The sequence below is a fragment of the Silene latifolia genome, chromosome 7 (assembly GCF_048544455.1).
Source record: "Silene latifolia isolate original U9 population chromosome 7, ASM4854445v1, whole genome shotgun sequence".
Lineage (NCBI taxonomy): Eukaryota > Viridiplantae > Streptophyta > Magnoliopsida > Caryophyllales > Caryophyllaceae > Silene > Silene latifolia.
This window is the reverse complement of record NC_133532.1, coordinates 117,128,592-117,152,030: the sequence shown is the minus strand read 5'-3', so window position 1 is coordinate 117,152,030 and position 23,439 is coordinate 117,128,592. Positions and strand designations below refer to the sequence as shown.

The window sequence follows — 23,439 nt, the reverse complement described above, 5'->3', positions numbered from 1 at the left end:
AAGGATCTAGTATTACTGAGTTACGAGGACGTAACATTTATCTTAAGAGGAGTAGGACGTGACAAAGAGAGTTTGATGGTTGTACATGTCGTAGTATAATTGGAAGTTTGAGTGTTGGTGTAGAATAAAGTATGGATTGGGTGACGATGTTTATGTGTATGAGTAAACTTCGAGGACGAAGTTCGTTTTAAGGGTGGTAGAATGTAACATTCCGTTTTGGTGGTCGATCTTGTTTGGTGGATTGTCTTGGTATTGAGTTTGCTTGTGAGCGTTATGAGAGTAGGACGGAGTTGGCAACACTTATGTTGTTGGTATTCGATGGTATTATGAAGTTAGAGAGGTTATTCAATGGTTGATGCTATGTTGAGTGACGTTGTTGAGGTAGGCCTTGTTGGGTGAGTTAGTGTCAAGGTTGGGGGGATGAGCGTTGAGTAGTGTTGGTTGGTGGAGTGGTATGTGTGCATGCTACGTAGGTATGAGTGTGAACTTCGGGGATGAAGTTTGTTTTAAGGAGGGAAGACTGTAATACCACAGGTTTCGGATCTTAGGGGACTCGGTCGAGTAGGGCTTACTCGGCCGAGTATGTGTTCTGGTGTCGTGAGTTTGGTTCCTAGAGTGTCAGCACTCGACCGAGCATGTTGGTACTCGGTCGAGTGTCCGGTTTGTTACGCGTTATTTCCACGTTTTTGATTAAAATGATTAGAGATTATATATAAGTCGTTTGTCCGTTTCTAAAATCATTTCTTCCAAAACCTAAACTACGTTTCATTCTCCTCTAATCATCTTCATAAATTCCAAGGCAAAGGTCGTTGATTGCGGGTTCTAGCATCTTATTCCGTGTCAATCACTGTAGTATGTGTCTTGTCTTTGTCGATCTACCGTTCTTATAAGTTAGCAAACCCTAGTTTGGGTTAATTTGGGGGTTTAGGGTTTTGGTCATCGTATGTGTTGTTGTTTGTTGATGATCGTTGTTGTAGGTGATGATGTGTTACTCGTTGTGCATTTGTATGATTGGCTGCGGCATAACAGATTGTGCTAAGGTAGGGTTTCCCAACTCGGTTTACTGTTTAATTGATTTAAGATTGTGTTGTAATTGTTTGTACGATTGATATTGTGATTATCTGCTGTTGTTGGATTGTAATTTGGTGTTGGAGTTGTGATGGTTGATGATGATGTTTGCGAGGTGCATCATCGGCTGAGTGGATTCACTTGCGGGAATGACTTCACGCCCTAGTTTCGCCCTTTGTGGAACCCGCCGCATGAGGGGATATGCACATTAATGAACCGGGTTATCGCTCGTGTGATGAGCGGGGCTTAGGTGAGCAAGGCTGCGGTCCCCCACTGGCGGCGAAGATTATCTGTTGCGATGAGTAATCTGACAGGGCTATACGCTTTAGTGTGTAGTCAGTTACGAGATGTGATTGGGAGTTGGAGGCGGATTGTGAACAACTATTTATCATATCGTACTTTGTCTTATTTTGATTATGTAGTGAACTGGCCTCGTTGTTGTTTTGCAAAATCTATGTTGATGGTGAGCAGGTTGTGACAGGTGATGATGGTCTTTAGCTTTGGAGACGACATGGGAGTCATCACTTCTAGTCTAGCTTCCGCTGTCACGAGATTAGCTGTTTAGATTCAGTTGTTTTGAGTACTAGTGAACTTTTGTTTTGGAACTTGTAATCGTTAACTTTAACTTTATACTTAATTAAATGTTTTGGAATGGTAACTTTGATATACTAGCCTCGAGAAACCGAGATGGTAGCGGTCTCCCATGTTAGGGTGGTCTTGGTAAGGCACCTTGGTATGTGAGGGTGTTACAGCGCTGCTCATCCATTAGAGATTGGGGTAGATATTGATTTTGAAGAGCGTGTTCAGACTTTCGTCTTACGCCATCAACACAATGTTGTTAACCGATGCAATTATTACCTTGTTTTAGTTTATGTTATTGGTAGTACTTTGATGTTTTATGTTTTAGTTTATAGGCATGGTTTAATGAACCGTACCACTAAAATGTAAAACTCTTTCTTCTTAGCCGTAAATAAAAAAATGTTATAGGAGGCCAGTATGGATGTCAGTGTGGCAGGTAAAAATGAGTACCGCCCCGCATCCGCCCCAGTTGGGACGGGGATGTGTAGAGATTTGGCGGGTGGTGGGCGCGGGCGCGGGTACGAAAATTGTACCCGCCATGGGTCATGGGGCGGGGATGGATTTCCCATCTTACCCACCTAATACTCGCCTACCCGCCAATCATTAAAAAAACTTGTAGGATTATGATAATTTTATAAATTTTATTTAGTTATAATTATGATATAATGATAATAATAGCTATTTTATAATGTTTTTTTACTAATTTATTTGCTGAATAATTAAAATTATAAAGATAACTTCGAAATGGAAATTAATAGTGATTAAACCAATTTTTATGACAAAATTTATCGAATAAAATTATGGTGTAGCAGGTTAATAGGTAAGCGGGGCGGGTACAATTTTATATTTTTACCCGTTGGGGCGGAGATGATTTTGGAAATTTGTACCCGCCACGGGTGATGGGTCGGGGATGGGTACAAGTTTTTTTTGGTCGGTACGGATACGGGGGAACCTATATCTACCACAGCCCCGCCCAATGACATCCACAGGTCTTATAAAAAAAGTTGTCGTTTTGGCATAGATTCTTCATAGAAATAAAATTAAAAGATTTTGACCTAGATAGATAAATGTCGATATGAATGGGCCATTTTCAAACTTGGGTAGTCCATACAGACCATACTTGATACTCCATATAGCCCAACTCAATATTGGCGCCAAACATTCCCGCCAAAATCACATCTATAAAAACTGACAAAGCCACTAAAACCCTCACATTTTCACTACACACTTGAACATTAAAACGACAATGGCGTCTTCTGAAAACGGCAACGGTGACGGCAACCCCAACTCAGCCGACAATCCCCCGACAACACCCGAATCTCCGACTTCTGCCGGGTTTCCTACCGACCAACTCCCTCCTAACACCGACAACGACAACACCGACTTCTCTGACGAAGACGAAGCCGATGTCGATCCTCAAATTGTTAGGGATGAACCCGAGGATCTTGAGGAGGAAGACGATGGCGAAGATCTTTACAATGATGATTTCCTCAAGTATGTTCATTTTCTTATTACTACTACTTTTTGTTTTTGTTTTTTAATTAGGGTTAGGGTTAGGGTTTATTGATTTGTTCAATTAGGGTTTTATCGATTGTTTGATTGATTGAATGGCGGAATTAAGCGGGGGTTAGTAAGGCTAATTGCCTTGAGAAATTTGAATGTTTTAGTTAAAATTTCCGATTTTTTTTAATTGCTGTCTTTAATTAAAAATTCTGGTTGCGTAATTGGCGGAAATGTAGTGATTATCGGAGATTGGGAGAACAAGATCAGTATGAGGAGGAAGGATTGCATGATTCGATGGAAGATGAAAGGGATTTGGATCAGATTATTAAGGATCGTAGAGCTGCTGAAATGGAGCTTGAATCTCGTGAAGTTCGTGTTACTGATAATCGTCGAATTCCTCAGCTCCTTCATGATCAGGGTAACCTTTCTCTTGTAAATTGATTACATATTTTGGTGGTTGATGGTTTGTGATAATGATTGCTTTATATTCGGAGCGAAAAATTTCACAATTTTTAGCATTTAGATGTTATATATGTGGTTGATGATGTTCTTAATTTCAATGTCACTATGGTGGCGAAATGGCGGAATTCAAAGAGAAGTGTGAGAAGTATATGAGTGCGTAGCTGATTGCATTGTTTGTTGTAACATGTACATAGTATCTCCTAGTTTCATGGATAGAGATTCCGAATATTGGTTGGATAAGATATGCTCACTCTTCTATAAACACGGTTAAAATTCTTATTATGTGATTAAAACATTAGATTGACGGTTAAGAACCAAAATCAAACTGTTCACATTTTATCCTGTATATGGTGTGCCTTCCTCTAGATTTTTTATTCCTGCTTACGGAGTCGATCCCTAGTTTTGTAGTAATTATCTGTATGGTGCTACACTGCTACGCACTCTAACTTGAGTTAACTTAATGTTGGAGTGGACTATGATCAGGCAACTATTTACTTGGTTGTTACTCTTTCCAAGTGCTTTTAATGCCTTGATCACGTATATGTCTTGTTAACCTATTGCAAGCCAACACTTTTCAAACCTGTGTTTTTGTATGACTTGCTTCCTTTATCCCAATTATCGCTTATGTGATTAAATGATGTCAACTTTGACTAATAGCTTTTCTTACAATATACATAATGTACAACTTTATTGTAATTCATGACATAACAATGACTTTGGACATATCAACTAAAGCAAAATAGGTATAAATGTATAATACAGTTGCGATTGAGGACTTGAGGTAGTAGTTTATAACGAATAGTCGAGTACTATGTTTATAGTGTTCTTGTGTGCTTGGGGTTGTATAGTACTCTAAAGCTTTGTGGGTTTATATGCAGACACAGATGAGGATAGTTATAGGCCTCCAAAGAGGGCTAGAGGTTTCCGGGGTCCTGTCAGCCAGGATGATACTGATGCTGAACAGAGCTCACCTGGGAGATCACAGCCTGGGCACGAGGATGTGCCAATGACTCCCACAGATGATGATGGATATGAGGTATTTTGTGAGGACATGATCTTGTAATCATATCCTGTTAAACCCTTCATGATTTTTTTTAGCAAGTGAAACACAAGATTCATTAATCATACTCAGAAGGTGTCAAAAGTCTTCGTATTTTTTTGTGAGACCACTTTATTTACCTACTAATACATTTAAATCATCCCTTCTCTCTGAAGACTAACTATTTATCCAAATGGGGCGCTTTTTTAGGAAGATGAAGAGGAACCTGATTTTGAGATGTACAAGATCCAGGGAACACTAAGAGAGTGGGTTACCAGAGATGAAGTACGCCGTTTTATTGGTAGAAAATTCAAAGATTTTCTAGTAACCTATGTGAATGAGAAGAAAAGAGAGGGAGATTTTGAGTATGTTAGGCTGATCAATGAGATGGTGTCAGGTATGGTCTTTTGACGATTTTTTTTGTGTCTCTGTAATGAGTTAGCGTGATACACTTCCAGCTTGTAAATTTTAGGCTGTTTAAGTTGAATATGTACGTGACCGCTCATCTGGAATGTTTGTCTCGTTTCCGTATGCACTTTGTATTTACTATCTGAATTTCCTACCGTGCAGCCAACAAATGTAGCTTGGAGATCGATTATAAGCAGTTCATTTCTGTTCTTCCCAATATTGCAATTTGGCTTGCTGATGCTCCACAGTCTGTCTTGGAGGTCATGGAAGAGATTGCTAGAAAGGTTGTCTTTGATTTGCATCCCAACTACAAAAATATACATCAGAAGATCTATGTGCGTATAACCAATTTACCAGTTTATGACCAGATTCGCAATATCAGGTATGAAGAGGGTTTCTGCTTTTGTCAATTACTGTTGTTTCTATAATCTATACTATCTTGGTTGAACATTTTATGTCGATCATCCAGACAAATTCACTTGAGCACCATGATTCGTATCGGGGGAGTTGTGACTCGTCGCTCTGGGGTCTTTCCTCAGCTACAACAAGTGAAATATGATTGCAACAAATGTGGAGCCATTCTTGGACCCTTTTTTCAAAATTCTTATTCTGAAGTCAAGGTTGGCTCTTGCCCAGAATGTCAGTCAAAGGGACCTTTTACTGTGAATGTCGAGCAGGTAAAATTCTCTTGAATAAAGGCCATCCTTTTTTTTTTTTTTTTTTTTTTTATGTCAACTTTAACTGATATATTCTTACAAATATACAATAGTCATGATTACTAATGTTTGATAATGAAGTAATAGATTCTTAAAAGAATCAAACATGACATTTTACATTATGTTTCTATATTAATGGCCAAAGTTGTATCAGTTGACCATCAGATTTAAATTGGGATGATAAATTTTGATGGAGATTGTATTTAAGAGCATAATCTCACGCTGCTATGCTGCAGACAATTTACAGGAACTACCAGAAACTGACTCTCCAAGAGAGTCCAGGAATTGTTCCAGCAGGTAGACTTCCAAGATATAAGGAAGTAATACTGCTAAATGATCTGATTGATTGTGCTCGTCCTGGGGAAGAAATTGTAAGTTGCTGTTTTAGGGAACCTCATTTGTCTTTGAAACAGCTTTCTGATTCTTGACTAATAGGTTTATTATATTTCAGGAGGTTACAGGAATCTATACAAATAATTTTGATTTGTCATTGAACACGAAGAACGGCTTTCCAGTCTTTGCAACTGTAATTGAGGCTAATTATGTAACAAAAAAGCAAGATCTTTTTTCTGCTTACAAACTGACTCAAGAAGATAAAGAGGAAATTGAGAAGTTGGCCAAAGACCCAAGAATAGGGGAAAGGGTATGTCATCCAGCAGCTCTGCTATTTTCTTACTCTTGGTAAAACCACACCTATAATGTGTAATTTTTTTTTTCCTCAGATTTTCAAGTCTATTGCCCCATCAATTTATGGTCATGAAGATATCAAGACTGCTATATCATTAGCAATGTTTGGCGGCCAAGAAAAAAATGCCGGCGGCAAGCATCGTCTAAGAGGAGATATAAATGTGCTTCTCCTTGGTGATCCAGGAACAGCGAAATCGCAATTCCTCAAGTAAGTGCCTCTTTACAAATATCGTAGTTGGTATAAGAAGTACTCCGTATTTAGAAATCTAATGAGCATATAAATTATATGAATAGGTATGTTGAGAAAACTGGTCAGAGGGCCGTCTACACCACTGGTAAAGGAGCTTCTGCTGTAGGTCTCACAGCAGCAGTGCACAAGGATCCTGTTACAAGGGAATGGACTCTAGAAGGTGGTGCCCTTGTTTTGGCTGATAGAGGCATATGTCTTATCGATGAGTTTGACAAGATGAATGACCAGGATAGGCAAGACTACTAACATTTTTATTACTGAAAAACAGTGTCATATTATATTAGTACTCTGTTTTCATTATTTTTTGGACGACAGGGTGAGTATTCATGAAGCAATGGAGCAGCAGAGTATAAGCATATCAAAAGCTGGAATTGTAACTTCTCTTCAGGCTCGCTGCTCTGTTATTGCAGCTGCAAATCCAATTGGAGGAAGGTAAGATGGCTTTGTATGCCAAGTGTTGTTGCCTTGTTGGCCTGAAGCACACTCTCCTAATTTGAACTGATGCTTTGTGTCATCTTCATTCATTCATTTTTATTGTACATACTGTTAATATAACCGATATGCGATTTTCTGTTCTCTTTTGCAGATATGATTCTTCCAAATCATTTGCACAGAATGTTGAATTAACTGATCCAATTTTATCTCGGTTCGACATTCTATGTGTTGTTAAGGTTGTCAATTACCCTAACTATTTTCTTCATTACTGTATTGTCATAATAATAGATGTTTACTAATAGATGTTTTTGAAATATAGGATGTGGTCGATCCTATTACTGACGAAATGCTGGCAAGATTTGTTGTCGATAGCCATTTCAGATCGAAACCTAGCGGTTTTAACATAGATGACAGGTCAATGGGCAATTCTCAAGAAGATGCTGACCATTTGGCAACCCAAATTGATCCTGAGGTTCGTAACATGGAATTCTGCTTATTTCAGTGATAGGTTACGCTGTGCATGATACTTGACAAATTACTTGGGGTGTGTTTTCAGATTATTCCTCAGGATTTGTTGAAGAAATACATAACATATGCCAAGTTGAATGTATTCCCGAGATTGCACGACGCTGATTCGGAGAAGTTTGCACATGTCTATGCTGAATTGCGAAGGGAGTCTTCTGTAAGTTAACAATGTTAAATCCAATTTCATCCATTAGTGGGTCTTGTATGAAACGGTCTCACATGTGAGAAATCCATGCCATATTTCCCACCTTATCATAGGGTTAAGAGTTAATCTGACATGATTTTTTTTTTATTCTATTGCCTCGCTTCTAAAGCCAAAGAAAATCGCCTCGTTCTATTGGAAATATCTTTTTACAGATGATTGTGACTTTTTGCAGCACGGACAAGGTGTCCCAATTGCTGTACGACACATTGAATCAATGATTCGAATGTCTGAAGCACATGCCCGAATGCATCTGAGACACCATGTCATACAGGAGGATATGGATATGGCTATCCATGTCTTGCTCGGTTCATTTATCTCAACCCAGAAATTTGGAGTTCAGAAGGCTTTGCAAAAGGTACTGTACTATCTAACTCTTGTTTAACCGTTGTGAAATGTGTTGAAAAACATTTAGTTTTTGGCTATATTTTTGTCATTGGAAGTTTATAATACACTAAGGCGATCCACTTAAAACAGATTTGGGTTGCCTACGATATTAGTTAACCTATTTGAAGAAATTAACATTAGACGGATATAATTAACATGAGACCGTCGTAGAAGAGACTAAATTGTTAAACAAATGCATTTTTAGTTTTACGATATCATATCCTACAATATTTGTTAACCTATTTGAAGAAATTATTAAAGCTGCTGTATAGCCTGTGTTTGCAGACGAGTTTTGTCATTTCCTAGGCAATCTACTTTTTATCTTATCTATCTATATAAACCCATTTCTTATTCAAGATTCGAGACGGATATATCCGTTCTAAATAAGAATTTGTGCTATGCCATATGGAAAAAGTTTGGAATTACTGCGATCAGATTGAAATTTCATGTTCTTCATAACTCAAAACTTAAGAGTTGCTCAAAGTCTACACATCTTCTTGGAATGTTCCTTAATGATTGCTTATATTTGCAGTCCTTCAAGAAGTATATGACTTTCAAGAAGGATTACAATGAGCTGCTCTTGCATCTTCTCCGTGGAATCGTTAAGGATGCTCTACATTTTGAGGAAATTGTGTCTGGTTTCAATACCGAGCGTGATCACATTGATGTGAAAGTGGAAGAGTTGCAACACAAGGTACAGTGTTCAGACCTTATTTTTGCTGCACAAAAACTTGATATGAAGCGGTCTTATCTGTTCGACCAACACATCAATTCTTTAAGTAAATGTGTTGAATTCACATCTAAGACCGTCTCATACAAGAGTACAAGAACCACCACTATTAGGTTCAAAATAGAATGACTTTTTAAGCTTTTGTTTCATTGTTTCATGCAGGCTCAAGACTATGAAATTTATGACCTTCGACCCTTTTTCACCAGCAGCCAGTTTCAGAGAGCCCATTTCGAGCTTGATGAGGAAAATAGAGTAATCAGGCACAATCTTGTTAGATAATTTTTATTCGTAGACGTATTATGTGAGTGAATTTTTTATTATATGCCAGCAGTGGCTTTTTCAATAGCTCTTCAGGCATTAGGAAGCAATGCACAATTTATTTGAATGTTACAAAGACCTGAAGTTTAAACTCTGAGTGACTAATTGAAATTGATGCATTCTATTATCTTATGGAACATAATTTTGAATCACACGATTTGCTCGGATGATGTGAAAATCTTTTGCAAAACGTTCCGGAGCATGAAGATTGGGGATTTTACCCCAATATGCTATATTGGCCATCAATGGTATTAAATGCTGGCCGCTATGTCATCTACAAATTTTTCAGCCTTTTTCGGAAGGGCTGTTAAAATTAATCGGTAGCAATTATTCAAAAATGCTGGCGCGGTTGAAGGTTGCCGAAATTTGGTTAATAAGTTGGACGATTTTATGTTGCCCCATTTTTGCATCTAAGACTGCTTTAAATTCTCAAAGGCTTCATTAGCATACCTTAATAAAAGTCCTGATGACTTAAAACTGTCTTACACATGATAAGGTAGCAAATAAGGTTCATCATGTAACTCTATAACCGACATGAGTGTATCGTCGACTACAGACTGCGGAAAAATAATGGATTTTTGCCAAGCTGAAATGAGTAAAATCACATACATAATGGACTTTCTCCAAGCGGAAAAATATTAGACAAACTGTATTGCTTTTCGATGATTAGTACAGCCTTTGTTAGGAATCAGATACTTGGCGAAATTCTTTTGCTATCTCCAGTCTCCGCTCAATTGAAAGATCAGCACAAATAAGAAATACAGAGTAATAAACAAGGGTTCCATTGTTGCATCAAAAAATTTGTAAGCTAAGCCCTGAAATGAGAGTTTATTTGGGCATGTGAATCACACATCGCAGACACTTTCCTGCTGTCATTAGTTCAAAAGCCTTGTTGATATCACTAAACTGAAGATTATGAGTGATGAATTCATCCAACGGAATTTCCTGTCGAAATATCAAACATCAGGAGTTGAGGGCAATCCCTTATTTACTAAATGAATAGGCGAAACTCTAAATTTACCCGCCTAAACGCATTTTCTATTTTGATAAAATATCTTATTTACTTTCCTATTTGATATAATCCCTTCTTTAATTTTTTTTCTAAGATTTTTGTGATAAAAAAATCGTTCTTTATATGTTAAATTGTAACTAAAAGATATACTAATAAAAATTTATAAACAATTTCTTTAATTTTGTTTAAAAATATATACATTTATGACAATACTCAAATTTTTTTTTTGATTAGTTTTATAGTTCAATTTTTTTTTTTCTAAAAATAAACTCTACAAATACCGCGCATTTATTACGCGGGATCTAAACTAGTGTCACATTAATTCTAAAAAATAATGAGCTACTTGAACAACAAAAATACAAGATTCTTCGGCTAATAACAGCAAATATAATACAGGAAATAGTTCAGCGGAAATTTGAAACTCACCTTGTTCATGTACATGTCCACTAGTTTAGGAAGATCGGTTTTAGGCTTCCACCCTCCGTAGAGAGTTCCTTTCAATGTTCTCCCACAAAGAAATGTTGCATAGTGAGCTTTTACTTCAGGATTCACTTTAGGTACACCGAGTGTAACAGTCAAACCCCATCCCTGAAAGAAGCGGAAAACAATGCATTATTCAGCTTTAGAGTTGCAATACAACTATAATAACCAGTGCGTATGAAATAAAAACTATGAATAGAACACGAGAGATTCACCTCAGAGCACGATTGTAAAGCAGTTGTCACGGTTCCAGTATCACCAACACACTCAAATGCAAAATCGGCTCCTCCTCCAGTCATATCCTTAATGACCTGCAAAATGACAAATACTCGTACAACTTACTTTTTGCAGTAATGAAATCCACGCAGAAATCCAAAAGTGTGCTACCGGGATAGTTTACTAATGTAAGCTACGACTAGGGTTGAACTGAGGAAAGGAAAAGATAGAAAATTCACACGGTGAAGTGTCTAGACGGAACATAATGCAGTATTAATGAAACAATCTAGAGGAAAGGGGCAGAAGCATAGAGAAATGAGCTGGAAGAGGAATGTCAAGCATAACAGGTGACAGCATTCGTAAGAAAACAGGTGTGTATCGGAGTTGTAGGCTGTGGGAGCAAGGATACAGTTAAAAAAGGGCAGCCCGGTGCACGATGGCGTCCCCGCTAGGCGAGGGTCCCGGGAAGGGTCCCACCACAAGGATACAGTTCAATAAAAAATTATATACTTGAGAATTGAGATACCTGCTGTATAGGTTCATCGTAGTCAGAAGGATTCAAACATTTTGTCACTCCAAATGCCTTCGCTGTACCAAGGAAACGCTAAAATCATTAGTTTTTCTAGTGTTTAGAGTTTAAACACAAGCAAATGGGGGAACTTCTTAGATGAACTTCTTGATACCTTGCTCAAACTTGTCTGGATTTGTGTCAACTCCGATTATTTGAGAAGCTCCCCTTTGTTTGGCGCCTAAAACAATCTATTTTAACAAGAGCTACAGATATTAGAAGGTGCAAACTGCAATCCTTATACAATGATAGCACAGGAAGATGATGTTCTACTACTTACAGAGAGCCCAACAGTTCCAAGGCCGAAAATTACGACTGTTGATTGCTCAGATATATCAGCCACCTTCCAAGCCGCACCAAGGCCTGCACAGTCATTCGCAAAGTCTAATCAGAACACTATGACCATGTTGACATCTGACAAAACTGAAATTAAGAAATAGAACTCGAATATAAAAACAGATGAATGAAAATGGCAAACTCTTTTATCAATTACCTGCAGCAACTCCACAACTTAAAAGACATAATTTCTCTAAAGGAGCATCAGCTCTCACTTTGACAGCACACCCTGAGTGAACAACGGTGTACTCACTAAAACTTGAGACAGCACAATAATGATAAATAGGCTTTCCTTTGATCGAAAAACGCGTCTTTTGATCACTGTGCATTACACCTCTTCTCTCCAGGCCGAGAACCTGACACATATTGCTTTTACTAGATGTGCAATGTCTGCATGTCGTACACTCTCCAGTAAATAGTGTGAGTACGTGATCACCCTCCTGGAATTCTGTCACCCCTTCTCCCACACTCTCAACAATCCTGCATAATTTTGGCTTCACTTGTTACTTAATTTGCAACATTAAAGTAGAAAAAAGGGGTTTGGAAAAAGGCAGATATTTCAGAAGAAATGGAAGCCTCACTGCCCTCACACATCCGTTTCTCTGCTAAAGATTCCAAGTAACTATTTTCAGCTCTGTATAACTATTTATATACATGGATATGAGAATAATTATACAGTATTTACTGTAACAGATATATCAATCGAGTTATACTAGCATAGTAGCATGGATAGATCACATCATATTAAACAAGGTCACATCCATATCTGGCTGTTCGATGGCATGCCATTAAATAACTGGTGAAGGGAGTTGTAAAAGCGATTCAAATTCAAAGATGATGGGGATATATAAAGCAGCTCAAGCATCCATTCACCATGCGGAAATAGCGAGCATAATGACTTTCCAGCTGCTAGAAACTGCGCAGTTTTAGGATATTGCGTGAAGACAAAACCTCAAGATACATAAGCAGCTTGTTACAGAGACCTCACAATTACGTAAACCAACTTCTCTAAATATAGTCAACTCAGAAATAAAAGGCAACAGACATAACTGAACAGCCTGCAGACCAGAAACTGATATCAAGGCGATCAATAAAAAAACATTTCTTTGTAGCTGCATTCAGAACCTCTTATATTCATAATTCATCACCATGGTATCAGCAAAACATTAACCAAAGTAAAAGTACTGACATCGAATAAGAAATATGCAGAAAGAAAAGAGACGAATCAATCACCCTGATGCTTCATGGCCAAATATTCGAGGAAAAATCGTTGCAGTTGCCTGCACATACAATTTTCAACCATTATACTCTAGAGGGTGCTTTTAGAATGTCACAAAAAAAGGGCTAAAGATTATAATTCATGTTTCATATTGCACATTGATCACCATTGTTCAGATGAAAATGTCAAAGCGAAGAAATCTACTCACTATTTACATTGTAAACTTAGGATTTTCAATAACTAAACCCGAACATTGAATCATCAACACATTGTATGTATACAACGATCTCCTTCCATGTATCCATATCCATAGTTCCATACATTGTATTTTTACAGCGATCTCCTTTCATGTTAATATTTACTCATTTCACATGAGTGTCAATCTGATACCATGTCAAGAAACCATCTCAACCAAAAGCCTAAGCTGACGGTTGGAGTCTCAAGAAATAATAAGCCCTCATTGGAATTACAACAAATTGAGACAATGGCAAGACCATAAAATGCAGAAAAGCGAAAGAAACCAAAAGGTAAAGACCTGAGATTGCCAAGCAGTGAGATCGCTTCGACAAAGAGAGGTGCAAACGACTTTAATTCGAATCTCCATGGGTTGTGGTGGACTCACTTCCACCTCCTCCATTACCAGCTCCTCCCCAGCTCCATATGCCACTGCCGCTGCATATTATTCCAACCAAAACAACCATAAACCTTAAATAATTACCCTTCAAATTAGTCAAACAGCCCAACAACAAACTGCATAATTGCATATTGATCAACAAAAAAAAAAAAAAAAAAAAAAAAAAAAAAAAAAAAGAGACAAATATATTGTAAAACATATCATTAATTCATTTTGGTAACCACGTTCAACATTTACAAGTCATGTTAATGTTAGTGGGATCTGTTTTAAACCATATTAGTGTCGTCTTACAGGAGAAATTGAACAATGATCATTGAATATTGAGAAAGAGAGTTTGAAATTACCGTTACAAGTGATGACTTGAGGTGACATTTTTGGAATAAAATTGAATGATGAAATGATGGAAAATGTTAGGAGCTCAAATGAAGGAAATTGAAATGGTAGATTGAAGAATTAAGCAATGGATTAATGAAATTAAAGTTGGTAGCTTAATAGTGATAGCTTTGGTAGTAGGTGGTGCGATCATGGTCAACTCTTGTTGTACCACGTTCTTTTCTTTACTTTGCCCTTTTTAACGGTTTTTCATGTCCTACTTGTCAAAAATGACCCGACCCGCTTATCTCGGGAATTACTCAACCAACAAATATAAAATAACACAAACCCAAATTTATTACTTGACCCGAACTTGTCTTACCCGAACTCAACTCAACTCGACTCGATTGGATGGATCTGTGTAACAGATTTACTCTGAACCGAACACCCAACTTCAACTTTTTAAGCTCGAGGAAATATATAATCCAAATTTGAACCCACCTAAAATTTTCAAACCCCACTATGCCGAAACCCTGTGAGTCACACGATTAAACAATCGGATCACGACAAGTCACGTCTTCTCATATCGGGTCATCTTACCCTTTCGAATCAAAACGGGTTTCGGTCAGGTCTTTTTGGTCAATTGATGTATCATTGTATCAGACTTAGTTCGATAATTATCGGGTCTAGATACTTTGTCGCATTACTTCAATTTTTTTAGCACTAGATTTAGTTTTCGACCATTATTTAGTTTAGTTACATCCTTATTAACTCCAACATATCAAAAAATCACTTTCATTTTGTTCAATATTAACCTTGATAATCAGGTCTATATCAAGTTGTGTTCATATCGGGATCGGGATTGGGTTCGGGTTGTTAGTTTTTCGGGTTGGGTTTCGGGTGGGTCGGGTCAAGTTTGCGGGCTCTACTAGTAGTACACCCTAAACTCCTAAAGCCACTAGACATTAGTCCAATTTCCCGCCATTGACACTCAACCAAACCTCGAAGAAACACCATCAATGGCGAAGGAGAAGAAAACTAAGAAAACCAACAGCAATACAGATAAGAATCAACAACAAAACCCAGAAACAGAAGAAAGAACTAGACTCAAAACACTTGCTTACACCAACCAAATCATCTCAGAAACTCCAGCTAAACCTGTCTCTTCACTTAATCCTTCCAAAACTCTCATAAAACACCATGGTAAAGACATTGTCAAGAAATCCCAGAGAAAAAGTCGATATCTTTTCTCATTTTCTGGACTTCTAGCTCCCATTTCTGGTGGTAAAATTGGTGAACTTACTGCTTTAAGATCCAAAAATCCTATACTTTATCTTGAGTTTCCGCAGGTAGTTTTTGATTTTATGCTTTTTTGTTTCTGGGTTTGTTTTGATTGATTTTTGGGTGCTAATTTGAAGTGTGTTTGTTATATTTTGTGTTTTGAGCATTCCCCCCCCCCCCCCCAATATTACGATTTTAGGGTTTTGATGTCAGTATGATTATGATTGAATTGATTTTTGGGTGCCAATTTGAAATGGGTTTGTTTAATTCTGTGTTTTGAGCTTTTTCCCCCTAATATTATGATTTTAGGGTTTTGATGTGGGTGTGAGTTGTGACTATGATAAAATTGAATATTGGGTGTCATTTTGAAATGGGTTGCCAATGTTTTGTAGCTTTGAGCATTTTTTCCTTAATATTATGATTTTAGGGTCTTGATGAGAGTATGACTGATGAGATTGATTTTTGGGTGTCAATTTGAGATTTTGAGATGAGTTTCTATCAGGGTTTTGATGTGGGTGTGAATATGGTTGTGTAGGGGAGAATGAAGCTGTTTGGGACAATTGTGTATCCGAAGAATCGCTACTTGACTTTGCAGTTCTCTAAAGGTGGAAAGAATGTAATATGTGAAGATTGCTTTGACAATGTGGTGAGCTTTTGTTTAGCTGTATGTTGCTTATGGTAGAAATGTTGCGAGGATAACGGTGTGTTATCATTGGACAAGATTTCGAAAAAATTGGTTCTGATCATGTTACTTTCAAAAGGAGGAAGAAAGCATTTGTGAAATAGTGTGTTTGTAATTTCAAAGTTGAGTGTGGTTACCAACTTACCATAACCTATTAGGTATGACTTGCAACTCCATGCTCCTAGAGTGCCATCTAAGTGATTCTACCATGAGGATTGATGAATGCACTTATTACATCTCGAATTGGTTTTTGCAATACAACCCGGGTGTAAGAGCTAATAATTCGCTTAGGGAGTGTTGTACGAGAGTCTCACATGTGAGACCGCCTAATCCTCGTTTAATTAATAGTTTGGTTTTACACGCAAGACGGTCTTGTATAAGATTTTGTGTGATTTGCTTCTAACTAATTACTTACTTTTAGTTGCTATTGGATCATTCTCAAGGGCAACATGACCATTTTTGTTCCCAAATATTTTTCCTCTATAATTCTGAATTCAAATAAAATCCTCTAGCCAGTTTGTGAGGCTGCTTTGACTAAATAGGTAGCTCATTGTCGGGTTGACTTCTACCTGCTGATCACTGTACGCTTGTTTTCTACAGATTGTATTTTCTGAAGGATACTGGGTAGGAAATAAAGATGAGAATCCAGATGAAGCTAGATTAGATATCCCAGAAGAACTATATGAGGTTTACTATCTTTGTAAATCATATTCGTGATGTTTATAATCTGTTATCGCCCGTTACATACGTTATAATCAGTGAGAATCCTCTTTCTGATATCAGACAAAACAGTCAGAGTTTGATTTTCAAGGCGGGGCTGGCGCAACTGTGATGCAAAATAAAATTGTTAAGAAACCAGTGACGAAAACCGTCACCGAAGAAACACCATCTGACTCGGCACTTGATGATATGGACACTGAATCTCCGGAGAGACAAGTCAATCCGAAAGATATAGAATATACTACACCAGTGCGTCATTCAAAGAGAACTGCTGGCAAGAAATTTAAGTATGAGTAGTGTTCTGAGCTGGTGTCTGATTATCTCTAAGTAACCTTAAGTCGATGTTCCACTCAATTTTGCATGTGAACTGGTCAATTATGATTGACATGTGGCTCTGATTCTGTGCATGGATTTAAACTGTATGCGCTATTGCTTTTGCATTCCTGCTGAAATTGAACAAACTGAAATATGTCTGTTTGCCCGAGCTGCATAATTGCTTTATTTATATATCAAGTATCAACTGATATGTTCTTATTGACATAATTCTGTAAATGGTTAGTTCCTACTGATATATGTCAATCTTAATTCATGATTAAGTGCATTTGCGACCATTGACTTCATAATTGTGAAGTACTTCGTAAAATCGTAAGAAGCAAAATGGGCCCTAGTATCGTGATTCACGCTTATGTGTTTATCTCTCTGGGGATTTAGGGGTATGCTGCCTGCTACTCAAGTAATCAAGAATATACTGTTGGAACTTGAAATTTCTGGGGACATGATTATTTTTTTCTTTTTTCTTCTTAATCCTTGTATCTGGACAACTGTGTATGCTACAAAATTAACGGTTTCCTATGACACAATTAGTATGAGCTTTGTTCTATGCAGTTAATCATTCATGACATTCCTTATGGTGCTAAATGTTATGTGCCACTGTTAATAGCCATTTTAATAGTTCAAGAAAACTATGTTAAAATTGAGTTTGATATTATTGCTTTCTTTCTTTGCCAGGTTCAACGAAGTTTCTTCTGGAGATGACTCTCCGGAAAGTATCAGTGATACGTCTGCAAAATCAACTGATGAAGCTGCTGATATCCTCACTGTTTACTTTGGTGTTTTCTGTCTCTTTTTTAAATGAGGTTCTCTTTGCTGATTTCTGTCTTGTGTCATATTTACTGCTGTATGCGGAGTAATTTATAGACCAAGAAACTTTCAGAGCTTAAAACAAGCTCAGCATATATGTATTTTTCATAATTGCTCTTCAATATATGCAGTTTACTAAATCATCTGGAGTATAACTTTTCATTTATTTTCCATACTCTACCCTTCTCTTCAGAAAAGAAATTAAGAATCACTAATTTGTCTATCTCCCAAAATCTAATTAAATTTTTCCCAAATTATTCAGTTATGGATCGTAATTTTTTTTATCGAATTAATTAGGGTTCTTTTTTCAACTAGTTTTTTATTTTCCCCAGTTATTTTTTTTTTTTTAAATCCATTAGGGTTCTTCAGTTGTTGATTAACCTCTAATAGTTAATGTGTAGTGACTCCTTGAATGGGGTAATTTTACTCTTATACTACATTTTGGGATAAAGCTATGGGTAGTTCTAGATGTTGATGAATGATGATGGTTAATTGTTAAGGAGTCCGAAATTCTGTCATTGATGTTTTTCAAGGAGAAGAGTTGAAAATTGAGACTGGGTGTTTGGTTCAGTTCTTGTTGCCTGCAAAATTTTAGGATTCTGATACAAATATGAGGATTATGGCCTATTGAAGAGAAAGGTTAGAGGAGTGAAAAAAACTGTAAGGAGTAAAATTGGAAAACTTGTGCTCCTATATGATTTAGTAAATTGTGTATATGAAAGACTAATGGCCATATTTTATGGTGTCTATTGTTCTTTATTTAATCTTATTTTCAAAATATTAATTAGAAACTGTGAACAAGTTTATTGAAGACTGGATATAGATACCCTTTTGTCACGAACATTGTATATTTGGGTTCTGTGAAAATTGCCTGCGCAATTGCACATTATGTGAGTGTGTATTTTAATGATTATTGTATTTACTGTTCCCCCATGGCTTTTACTATATCCTACTCTTTTAACCTTTGTAGTAAGTTTGTCAGTTTTGAATACACATATATGTCAACCTTAACCATTATACACAGATTGACCAGGATCTTGACATTTCGGAGAAGGCAGTTAAGGTATGCAGTTCAGAAGATATTCAAATGTCCACTGTGCAAGTGCCTTCGTCCTCCATGTTGAGTTCCGGGGAAAAGAAATCATCTCACAGTGGGCTTGTTCAAACCACTATAGCAACACTCTTCAAGAAAGTCGAACAAAAGGTAAGGAACATAAATTCATTTTACTGTGTTAGTCTTATTGTAGCAAATAGAGAAATTTCTTGGGGTTGTGTTACATATGATGAGTACAATATCTAACAGTACTAACTAATGGTGAAAAATGACGAGGAATTAGGAACCACTCCTGTCCGAAATCCTTTTTGAAGTATTAAAATGGAAAGATTGCAATCTATTTTGCAGTTTGCAATATCTTTTCTACCACTAGGAAACTTAGATTTTGATTTGAAGCTTTTATGCTCTATTATGGTTCATCTATCGGGATCAAATTTACGCAGCATTAGTGTGCACCCCTCATTTCAGGGGATTTATCCCCCACTCATGATTTTAAATGCATTGACTATCCGTTACTGCATAATCGCCCCTGCCATGGTACTATTCACCTGCTGATGGTAAAGGTTTTTGATATATTCCGATATAGGGAAGACTTTTTACAAGTAATCGATACATGCATGTTCTTGGCAGATATTTGACTAATAAACCCAATTTTAGGCCACTGTAAAACTGATACTCTATATCTGATTGAATGATGATAAAACACTGTGGTTAGCCAGGCCTTCTCCATTCCTCCGTGTGAGTATGCTACCACGATTCACATTTTCATTTTAGTTTTGTCGGCGGCATATTTTTTCCTTGTCTTGAATATAACTATTGAGACGTTTTACGCCAACATTTGTTGTACACTTGTTGTGAAGCATCATCATTCAGAAATCAAAATTTGTATTTGAATGACTGCTTGCAGAATACGGCTGAAGATGTGGTGAAGATAGATCCAAGTAAGGTTTTCACTTTGCCGTAATTATGTACAATTATGAATTGATGGGTATACCTTCACTAAGAGAATCATCTCTCTTAATTTCCAGCTTCTAAGAAAATTGCACAACCGAGTAGCTCAAAATCAAAGAACAAAACTCTGACGGTTAGTGTACTACTAGAACTAATAATGTCCAATGCCAAATTTGATCCTATGTGAAACAATTAAGTGACTATAATTTTGCACAATATTTAGAAGAAACTGGTTTCGGAGGCTGCTGAACAACCTTTACAAGAGAACATTTCCCAAGTCAGAAAACAAGGTAAAATGGTCTTCTTTCTAGGTATCTATGAGCCTAGTCTCTTTATTACGGCGTTGCCTCTTTTGGGGTTTGAAAGCGTTTCTTGCTCTTAGGTAAATAGTTTATTCAACAAAACACTTCTTTTAAATCGTTTCTCACTCACTTCATTGTAGTTGATATAAAAGTTTAGATGCTTGAGAAGCATACAGAGTAACTAAGCCGTAGTCTCAAAATAACAGGAGACGTCTGACGTACACAAAATTGATTTGATTCCTGATTTCAAATGTTTTAAACCAAAAAACAGATATGGCATGAACACGAAAAATTTGATTCATGTTTCCGAACCCATACCAAACGCCCTCTAGAACCATGCTCTTTGGCTTTCAGCGTCTTTGACAAGCTGTCTTCTTATAGTTTATACTTATTATCAATGCTTAAAATTTGCAGGGACAAGAACTACCAAAAAGAAGGGAAAATCAGAGGTAGATGAGGTAATCTGATCTACAGGCTTTTTTTATTGTCTATTTTGGAAAAAAAAAAAAACTTTTGTGTGCCTCTTCTTGTATTAGAAAGATAAAAGGGAAATTCTACATGATACCCCTAGATTTTTTCAATTTCTACACGGTACTCTCCTATTTTCAAAATCATCAGTTATGCCCCTGAAGTCTCTTACTTATTCTACGCTGTAACCCAAGTAGTACTTTCTGTTAAGTTTTCCGTTTAAACTAACTTCTATCCATTTTATCTTGTTCATCCAACAATCTTCATCTTCTTTACCCATCAATCTCCATCTTCTTCTTCCATACCTTTACTTATGTGCTCGTATTTTTATATTATTCATCCAAATATTTATTTTTCTGTATCAACAATTATTCAATTTCTTACCTTTCATCTTATGGTAAAAAAAAAAATCAGAATCTAATTTAGTTTCTTCCTTGATTTTATTTCTCAAACCTTACACACCTATCCATCTTATTAATTCCCCATTTAACCAACCTCTAAAACTTTCCTTAAAATTCTTATTTTACCTCCAAATTTCATATTTCATATTTCATATTTCATATTATTCCTCGAATTTGATTCAGAGACATGGATAACTTTTAAAGTAGAAGGTTCTATATTTCGATGATTTCAGCACGTTTATCGATCACTTTCACTTTTTATTTAGTTTCTTCTTTGATTTTGGTTATAAATAAGAAATTAAATGGAATTCCGATTTTTTCTTTTTAGGGTTTAGGAAAGAGGAAGGATTATGTGAGAAGTGAGAGAGGTGGAATTGGATCATCATTAGACATGAGAAAAATACGTACATGGATGAAAAGTAATTCAATGTGAGGCACACAAACTAAGATATAAACAAGGAAAATGAAAATTGTTGAATGTGGAAGATGAAGATTATTGGTAGGAGCTGATGAAGTGAATGGAAGGTTAGAAGTAACGGGAAACATAACGGAAAATGCAATTAAGTGATGTAGAATAAGTAAGAATTTAGGGGCACCATTAATGTTTCTGAAAAAAGAGGGGTACTATATAGAAATCGAGAAAATACGGGGTACCATGTAGAATTTCCCATAAAGGGAAATTTGGATTCGAGGATGCTCAGAAAAGGTAGCTTTAAGTCTTTTGTCCTTTTTAGTTTTCTGAACCCAGTATGCCTGAAGTTTGGGTCTAGAGCTCAAACGCCGCATCAATAACTCAATAACAGTCTATCACACAATTTTTCCAATTAAGCAAAAAAGAAAAGAAAACCGAAAACTTTCCACCACGTTGGGCAAGTACCTCTGACTAGTTCTTAATCTTCGGAGACATAGTTCAGTCCTCCAAGGCCTGTTAGAGCGGTGTAGGACTCTCCATTTCAATGTAAGATTTCTTGTCATCTATTAGACGGTTTATACTGACAGATTTCACGAACTTCTGTTTGTACGCGGAGAAAGGAAACAGTTTTGGCCTGTGTGTACCACCCCAGTAAAAGTTGCCATTTCCGTTTCCAATATCTTATGCTCCGTCTGTAATTTTGGGTTTTGTTTGGGAAACAGCCTCCCTTTGTAATTGTGTTGCTTGCTTTACAAAATTGCAACCTGTATAGTCAGACATCATCATGTTGCATTAGCCAAGAAACTCTGACTTCTTTTTGCCTTGAATAGGATGAAGATGACATTGAAGAAATCTCGAGTTCATCAGAGGTAAAGTCATTTCCCTCCTTTCTTTATCTTCTCCCAACTTCTGCATCTCGGATATACTCACGGGGATTTCATCATTGTTTGTGTTTCCTGCTGCTCCGTACTTGGTGTCTGTTTCAATTTCTGATGGAGTTGTAACATTCTCATGCTATGATTGAAATTAATGACAACAGCCACATTTCTATTTAGGATATTACTACTACTACTACTAGAGTATTTTTATTAATGTTGTGATAATTATGCATATGCATTAAGCCCGTCAGCTCAGGTTATTGACTTTGATGCAGGTTGGTGATGAAAGTGACGATGATTGGCGTGCTTGATACACAACTCCATTGTTTACAAGGGCAATACCAGAACTTCATATGGCATTATAATTTTATGAATCTTACATTTCAAACACGGATTCCAGAACAAGAGCAGAAGGGGGAAACCAGAGAAGAAAATTCTGTAGCGTGTCAAATGAGTTAGTATTAGTTCATTCGATGTAGGAGTAGCATGGTTACATTTCACGAATATTCAGGAAGGCAAAACTCCGAGAACTGGTGTGCTGAACTTAACGGGGATTGTCCTAGCTTTTACCCGGCTATAGTTATAAAACTAAATCTTCCTCCTTGTGAGAGCTATATTTAGTATTGGTGTTTTAATTAAGTGTGTTATGTAAGGAACATATTCGTACAGCGTAAAGCACTAAAACCGACTTTTGGCAGTGAATAGAAAGACAATTGGATATGTAACCTTTTCACACAGAAGTACCGAACTACTGATACTGGATTTTCAAGATGGATGATCTCGTGTTCTTATTTTCGTAAGAATATGCATGGTCTGTATTGGTATTGGTATTTAATTTTCCGACTTGATTATAAAATTGATATGTATGAACTTCAGTGAATGCTTTACCTTCATTATCCCTCTCCTTCAGTAGGATAAATAAAGTCTGAAATATGGCTCAAGGAGAGAAATTATGTGACGTGAGATCTACATCCTTAATCGATATTGGATACTTTCGGATTGTAATGATTGTTGCTATATTTCAACGAGTTTCTATATCTTATACTCTGTATAAAACTGTTGCC

The 23,439-nt window shown here is 36.8% G+C and overlaps 3 protein-coding genes across 3 annotated transcripts; 2 read left to right on the top strand and 1 right to left on the bottom strand.

Moving 5' to 3' along the window:
* Positions 1-2,845: 2,845 nt before the first annotated feature.
* Positions 2,846-9,436, top strand: LOC141592686 (DNA replication licensing factor MCM2). The gene is made up of 17 exons (XM_074413447.1): positions 2,846-3,141; positions 3,387-3,568; positions 4,491-4,648; positions 4,862-5,048; positions 5,222-5,441; positions 5,529-5,736; positions 6,012-6,146; positions 6,227-6,418; positions 6,498-6,670; positions 6,757-6,945; positions 7,028-7,144; positions 7,299-7,383; positions 7,467-7,619; positions 7,704-7,829; positions 8,050-8,232; positions 8,794-8,955; positions 9,154-9,436. Exons 1-17 carry the CDS (start codon positions 2,894-2,896, stop codon positions 9,268-9,270), a joined length of 2,835 nt encoding a protein of 944 aa, XP_074269548.1. The 5' UTR covers positions 2,846-2,893; the 3' UTR covers positions 9,271-9,436.
* A 299-nt stretch (positions 9,437-9,735) lies between these two features.
* Positions 9,736-14,335, bottom strand: LOC141592688 (alcohol dehydrogenase-like 6). The gene is made up of 10 exons (XM_074413450.1): positions 14,119-14,335; positions 13,676-13,812; positions 13,155-13,201; positions 12,079-12,401; positions 11,866-11,948; positions 11,701-11,776; positions 11,544-11,605; positions 11,017-11,112; positions 10,748-10,909; positions 9,736-10,254 (listed from the first exon to the last, which is right to left on the bottom strand). Exons 1-10 carry the CDS (start codon positions 14,144-14,146, stop codon positions 10,138-10,140), a joined length of 1,131 nt encoding a protein of 376 aa, XP_074269551.1. The 5' UTR covers positions 14,147-14,335; the 3' UTR covers positions 9,736-10,137.
* A 702-nt stretch (positions 14,336-15,037) lies between these two features.
* LOC141592687 (DNA-binding protein RHL1) lies at positions 15,038-22,772 on the top strand. Its single transcript, XM_074413448.1, has 12 exons — positions 15,038-15,435; positions 15,903-16,013; positions 16,650-16,736; positions 16,833-17,056; positions 17,778-17,858; positions 18,933-19,113; positions 19,871-19,904; positions 19,992-20,047; positions 20,138-20,204; positions 20,631-20,674; positions 22,328-22,366; positions 22,651-22,772. Exons 1-12 carry the CDS (start codon positions 15,106-15,108, stop codon positions 22,684-22,686), a joined length of 1,290 nt encoding a protein of 429 aa, XP_074269549.1. The 5' UTR covers positions 15,038-15,105; the 3' UTR covers positions 22,687-22,772.
* The last annotated feature ends 667 nt before the right edge of the window (positions 22,773-23,439 follow it).